This window comes from Vigna radiata, unplaced genomic scaffold, assembly GCF_000741045.1.
Source record: "Vigna radiata var. radiata cultivar VC1973A unplaced genomic scaffold, Vradiata_ver6 scaffold_158, whole genome shotgun sequence".
In the NCBI taxonomy this organism is placed as follows: Eukaryota; Viridiplantae; Streptophyta; class Magnoliopsida; order Fabales; family Fabaceae; genus Vigna; species Vigna radiata.
In genome coordinates, this window is record NW_014542914.1 from 533289 (window position 1) to 540561 (window position 7273).

Below are 7273 nucleotides of genomic sequence, written 5' to 3' on the forward strand. Positions count from 1 at the left end.
TTAAATGAATATAAAATATTTAATAAAAAGATAATGATGTTTAATAATTTAAAGGAAATGAAAGGAGAAAAAGTTGAAAAAATTAAGTATTATTTAAAATGTTCCAGCAAACAAAAGCATAGATTTGAGATGCTACTTTTTTCTTTGAGTAGATGTTTTAATTATAAATATTTGAAATATTTGTTGAAGAAATAATTTGAGTGGTTGATAAAGTGTTGTTTAAAGGGCCATCCAACAACTCTTGAGGCACTTTTTCTTTTAGGTTGAAAACCAAAGCAATCAAAGAGCATATAATAAAAAAAATAAAAAATATAATGTTACCTAAAAACTAAAAGTCAAACCTAAAGAAAGAAAGAAATTGTAATTTACACATGATTGATTATTCGAATGTGTCAAAAGTGGGTTAAACAACTTAAACCGGATTAAAATTTATAATTATTATTTAATAATTTTGTTTGGTGTGCATATAATCAGTGTGACATATCTTACTTAATATACATAAAAGATTACATGTAGTTTGTAGTAATTATTTGAATGTTATTTAGAATTATCACATAAATTTATTTTTTATTATTATTATTATTATCATTATACCAATTCATTATATTATGGCAACTTTGTTTTATCATGATAAAAAAATTAATTTCAAATTTATTTCCAATTTTCATATTAAAACTATAAAATTAAAAATATGAGAATTATTTTTAAAATAAATTAATCAAGCCGTTCTTTTCTTTTCTTTTTCTCACTCCTCGCTTCTCACGCGATGCAATTGTTGGGTCACATGTCTTGGGTTGGACCCACTCCTGTTCATCACACACTTTTTGTAAGAGATATTAGGTTTTTATAATAATAAATATATTATAAATATACGAAAACAAAATGCTAAAAAAATCATTTTTTATTTATATTTGTATTTTTGAGAAGTATTTAAATTATTATTTTTAGTTATTTGATACTTTTTGTTTTCACATTAGACAAATCTTTTCACATATAAATTAGATGAGTGTATTAATACACATTAGACAAACACATTCATTCATTGACTAAACGAGTCTTGCAATACATACTATACGAGTATGTTCATACATTAATTAGATAAGTATAAAAAAAAAGTTAGACGAGTTTAGCCATATACATTTGACGAGTTTGTCTGTATACTGATTAAATGAGTATAACAAAAATTATTAAATGAGTCATTTCATACATTGGTTAGATGACTCTAAGAATGCACATTATACAAGAATGTTCATACACTAATTAAACAAGTCTTACAACATATATTAAACAAGTTTGTTCCTACACTAATTAGATGAGTTTAGCAATACATGTTAAAAAGTCTATTCACACATATTAGACGAATCTATTAGTACACATTAACCAACTTTATCTATTCTCTAATTATATGGTTTTTGCAATATATATTAGACAAATTTGTTTATATACTGATTAGACGAGTCTAACAATACACATTAGATAAGTATGTCCATATAAATGATTAGACGAGTATAATAATACATATTAGACATGTTTGTTAATTCATTGATTTGATAAATCTAACAATACACATTGGACAAGTTGATTTATACATTTATTTATATTTTTAACGAGTTTACTCTACATATTTTTACTTATCTTTTATATGTTTAAAGAGTCTACTTTACTTTTACACATATTTTATCTTGGGTTAAATATGTTTTTGGTCCCTTAACTTTCAGTGAAAATTGGAATTAGTCCCTCCTCAAAACTTTGGCCTAATTTAGTCCCCTAACTATAAATATCTATGAATTTAGTCCTTTTAACTAAATTTTGTTAGGTTTATTTTATGTTCCAAACACGTTTTATGATAGCATTTGAATTATTTATACTATTTGACACAGTTTTGCTTTAATCTTAATTGAGAAACGCATTTGAAACATCAAATAAAGTTAATAAATTTTGGTTAAAAGGACTAAATTCATATATTTCTAAAGTTGGAGGACTAAATTATGTCAAAGTTTTGAAGATGGACTAATTCCAATTTTCACTGAAAATTAAAGGATCAAAAACATATTTAACCCTTTTATCTTTATGTTTTTACATACTTTATTTTTTATATTTTTATAAACCTATTAACTTTTTAAACTTATAAATATTTTTCAAGTTGACTCTATTTAAAACTTAAATACAAACTAAAATATTTATTATTTTTTCATAAATCTTTAAATATCTTTTAATAAACATACAATCTAGACATGAGTTTGAAAATAATTTTAATAAAAACTAATTAACGGATTCTAGTTAATTTTGTTGATAATAATGAATCTTCTTAAATTCATATCTTTTAAACTTATTTTCTAAAAGAAACGTTTTTTTTATATTTTAATTCGTTTATTCTCTTTCATTGCTATGATAATATATATATATATATATATATATATATATATATATATATATATATATATATATATATATATATATAAAATCTCTAACATTGGAGAAACATAATTTTACTTATAATTTTTAATTTTAATATGGATTTTTTATATAAGACAAAATTAGATTCTTAAAGAGATTAAATATAAGACATTAAATATTTTATTCATTATCAATCGAGTTCATAAAAATAACTCACAATTAATGTTTTTTAAAGTTTGAAATTTCTTCCTAAATTTGGAACTTATTAGATAAACAATTAAAGTGAAAAATATTTTAGATTTGTTTTAACCGAGTCAAACTTTTACTATAATAACTAATCAAATAATTCATTTATCAATCAATTCACTTTGGTTTCCTTCGTGGAACTCTTCAAATATATATACACATATGTATAATATATACATATAATACATGTATACATATATATACATATATACATATGTATACATATATATTATAAACATAAAGCTACAAACAGAGACATCTGTTCCTCGTTTTGTGTTGCATATTCAATGTGTACCAACAACATGTGCTAGTCCTGATCCTCAAGGTAGTCCATTATTTTTCTGTTTTAATTTTTTAAATCTGGAAAAAATTTCTGTTTCAATTTATGTGTACAAGTTGAACATGGTCCTGAATAATCGAGATGATACCATCGCCAATCGCTGTATGTATGAATTTGGGTCGGTTCTTCCCACTTCCAGACTAATCATAAAAGCTTTGTCTTACTGCAAAGAAAAATTTACTCATGGTATTTCCTGGAAACAATCATCATACACTGACACTGTAACTAAGATTCTCAGGTTTTTATTTGTCTGCCACACTTTCATCTCTGCCCTCTGCACCCTTTTGGATTCTTGTTGAAAGAAAGAGTGATGAAGTTTCCAAATTTAATCGGTAGTACAGATTGTTTCTTTGATTCAATTTCCATTTATGCAATCATTTAAAGATCATATCTGTAAAAATTCAGTGGGTTTACTTTCTGTTTTTTTCCATTTATTTTCGAATTTAACTTCAAAACAGGTATCTTCTTTAATATTTATATTTACCTGGAAACTGATTAATAAGCTTGTGGTGACCATTTTTACCAATTCATCTTCTGTGTTTCAAGATCAGCATTTGATCTGTGTTCATCATCTTAATATATGTTTCCCCTTTTGTTTCTATTTAGATCTTGACAGTCATTTAACTGAGATTTGTTCCTGTTTTGTTTCTCAGGTTCCCTCTAATAAATGCTCGTCTGCCGAAAATTCAAGTTTGATGCTGAAGTTCATCGATTCACGGTTTCCGGCACATATTGTCTGTTGTGGTTGACAGAGACATTGGGCATGCCAAAAAGATGTTTCTTGTTGATTGCAGATATGTGGCTGAGATTCATAAGGTGATGCCCTTGCTCTTGATGCCTCACTTCATTCTTGCTAAGAGTGGACCACAAGTTTTTAGCTCATTCATTAGCTATTCCTTGAAGCACAATAGGCACACAAGTTTTTTTTCAGTGCCTGTTCTGCTGATACTTGATCCGTGTGAAGACGGTTGAGACAACTTTCTGCCATGTGTATATAGTTTTAGTTAAACATACACTTCATAATAGCAAATGATTTAGAGTTTAAGTGGGTTGGGGAAGTTGTGTAAAAGTTCGTATGGAGAGTAAACCAAATATCTTAATGCAAAGATATGAGCTAGGAAGATTACTCGGTCAGGGAACCTTTGGAAAGGTTTACTATGGTAGAAGTGCAATAACTAACCAGAGTGTGGCTATTAAAATGATTGACAAAGATAAGATTATGAGAACGGGGCAAGTTGAACAAATCAGGCGTGAAATATCTGTTATGAGATTGGCTAGACACCCCAATATTATTCAGCTGTTTGAGGTTATGGCTAACAAGAGTAAGATTTACTTTGTTATGGAGTATGCCAAAGGTGGTGAGCTCTTCAACAAGGTGGCCAAAGGAAAACTGAAGGAAGATGTGGCACACAAGTATTTTAAGCAGCTAATTAATGCTGTGGATTATTGTCACAGTAGAGGTGTGTTCCACAGAGACATAAAGCCCGAGAACATTCTATTGGATGAAAATGGAAATCTAAAGGTCTCTGATTTCGGATTAAGTGCTCTTGTTGAATCCAAGAGGCAAGATGGTTTACTACATACCCCTTGTGGCACACCTGCTTATGTTGCTCCTGAAGTCATCAAAAGGAAGGGATATGATGGCACAAAAGCTGATATATGGTCTTGTGGAATAGTTCTGTTCGTCTTGTTAGCAGGTTATCTCCCTTTTCATGACCCAAATTTGATAGAGATGTATAGGAAGATAAGCAAAGCAGAATTAAAATGCCCTAATTGGTTCCCACCTGATGTATGCAAGTTATTGGGCATGATGTTGGATCCAAATCCTGACACTAGGATTCCCATATCTATCATTAGGGAACATTGTTGGTTTAAGAAAGAACCTAACGTTAAAAACAAAAGACCTGTAGTGGAAAACAATACTGTATCTTCTTCGGGTACTGTTCTTCCTGATCAAAATGATTGCTGTGATGGTTTAGCAGCGGAAGCAAACGGAGAGTCAGTTGCTCCCTTAAGTATAAATGCCTTTGATATTATCTCCCGTTCGGCGGGTTTTGATCTATCTAGATTCTTTGATGACAGTTTCCGGAAAAAGGAAGCAAGATTTAGTTCAAGGTTACCTGCAAATGTCATCATCTCCAAGCTGGAAGACATTGCTAAGCAACTGAGGATGAAAATAAAGAAAAGGGCTGGGGGTTTGTTGAAATTAGAGGGCTTGGAGGAAGGTAGGAAGGGGGTTTTAACCATTGATGCAGAGATCTTTGAAGTTACACCTTGTTTCCATTTGGTGGAGGTTAAAAAATCAAATGGAGACACATTGGAGTATCAGAAAATATTGAAAGAGGATATCAGGCCTGCTCTTCAGGACATTGTTTGGGTCTGGCAAAGTGACCAACAACTGCAATCACAACCGTCAGAGCAAGAACTACAACAGACAGATGATCAGCAGCAACAACAATCACAGTCATAGCCTGTTTTGAGATGTCATGCTTACTGCATTTCATGGCAATCCCAGATATTTCTTTTTGATTTTTTCCAGATTTTGCTTTTTGCATATCTTGCCTTTCACGATGCTTTGACCTCTCTGTAACACCTATTCCTAATTTTTAGTTGTTTCATCTTGTTGTAGAATATCTTGTCTCAATTTTTTTGCAAAGTTGTACACCGTTTCTCAAATTTTCTGTACAATATGAGCCTTAGATACTTTTTTCCAGTTTTAGTTCAAACCAAAGTAGAATCCAGATATATGTCTCAGGAGATTAATAACTTTACTTTTACTCTAGAGGAACTAAACCCCCTAATACCAACATTTTGTGGAGCCAATCCACTCGAGCCAGTATTGTCACTCCAAATTATCTATGAATGCTCAAATCCATATGAGTGTCACCTGAGGATCAAGCACATTTGTGTCAGAAGATACTGGTGAAATTAGATCCCCACAGTTTATAATTCAATTGCATGAGGAGCAGTTCTAAATCTGATGGTAATTAATTTGCAGAAAGAACTTTCGTATTTCAATTCAATACAAAACCAAATCATTTGAAAGGTGAAGAGTTGTGCAGTTAAAAAGTGTAACTGCAGAATATCTCAATCCATGTTTGGTTGTGATAGACAAAAATAGTTTCTATCTGCTCATAATTCAAAGAAATGGAAAACTTAGTAGTGAGAGAATGGTGCTGGCCTAAAAGTATTGTCTGGAGGAAACTTCCTCTTTTCACGAAACTTCCTCTTTTCATGATACTTCCAAGGACCTTTGTCTCTTTTTATTGTCTGCACATAATGGATTAGAACTTTGTCTATTAGCATCTGACAACATAATCACTTTTGATATATATTTTTTTTGGGTTAAATATGTTTTTCGTCTCCCAACTATTGGCTGTTTTTGTGTTTAGTCCCTCTTTCAAACTATAGTACAATTTAGTCCTTCAATTTTAGAAAACTCTGGTTTTAGTCCTTTTTACCAAATTTTTTTAACTTTATTTGTTGTTTCAAACGCATTTCTCAGTTAACATTGAAGCAAAAATGTGTCAAACAGTGTAAACAATCCAAATGCTATAATGTAACGTGCTTGAAACAACAAATAAAGTTTAAAAATTTTAGTAAAAAAAGACTAAAATTATAGTTTTCTAAAGTTGAAGGACTAAATTGTACTATAGTTTGAAAGAGGGAATAAACACAAAAACGGCCAATAGTTGGGGGACGAAAAACATATTTAACCCTATTTTTTTTTTTTTAAAACAAGTTCATCAATGATTAGTAAATTCTTATATTAGTGTGCAGTTTACACGGCCTGGAGTCTCGAACTACAACTACAACTAGGGGTGGACAAATCGAATTGAACTGTACTGCATTTCTAAAAACTGAACTGTAACAGTTCAGACAAACTGAAGTGTAAAACAGTTCAAACTGAACTGAACTATTTTTTGTTTTATCAAACTGAACCGTACTGAACTGTACTGTACTACATTATGAACTGAACTATTAACTGAACTGTAAACTACACTAACTGAACTATTAACTGAACTAACTGAACTAAACTATTAACTGAATTGTAAATTACACTAACTGAACTATTAATTAAATTGTAAACTACACTAATTTTAACTAAACTACAATATAAACTGAACTGAACTAGTAACTATACTAATTTTAAATTGAATTGTACTAATTTTTAAACTAAATTGTATAACAATACATGTTCTTTTTAATTGAAATTTATTTTAATATTTATTTTATTTTATTCATAAGTGTCTAATAAATTGATTTTTAATTATTTAATATTATTATTTT

General features: G+C 29.6%; 1 protein-coding gene across 3 annotated transcripts; it reads left to right on the plus strand.

The window, feature by feature from the left end:
• Window positions 1-2879: 2879 nt before the first annotated feature.
• Window positions 2880-5645, plus strand: LOC106752488 (CBL-interacting serine/threonine-protein kinase 10). 3 transcript variants are annotated; one of them, XM_022777127.1, is made up of 3 exons: window positions 2938-2968; window positions 3222-3315; window positions 3637-5645. In XM_022777127.1, the coding sequence occupies exon 3, from the start codon at window positions 4059-4061 to the stop codon at window positions 5451-5453; it is 1395 nt and encodes a 464-aa protein (XP_022632848.1). In that variant the 5' UTR covers window positions 2938-2968; window positions 3222-3315; window positions 3637-4058; the 3' UTR covers window positions 5454-5645. The 3 variants fall into 3 exon arrangements, with proteins under 3 accessions (XP_014489662.1, XP_022632848.1, XP_014489664.1); XM_014634176.2 differs by lacking the exon at window positions 3222-3315 and having other exon boundaries at window positions 2880-2968; XM_014634178.2 differs by lacking the exons at window positions 2938-2968; window positions 3222-3315 and adding an exon at window positions 2997-3169.
• Window positions 5646-7273: the final 1628 nt, after the last annotated feature.

What these genes read in the sequence shown, in the direction of transcription:
- LOC106752488 (XM_014634176.2), top strand. Translation starts at nt 4,059, where the DNA reads ATGGAGAGTAAACCAAATATCTTAATGCAAAGATATGAGCTAGGAAGA.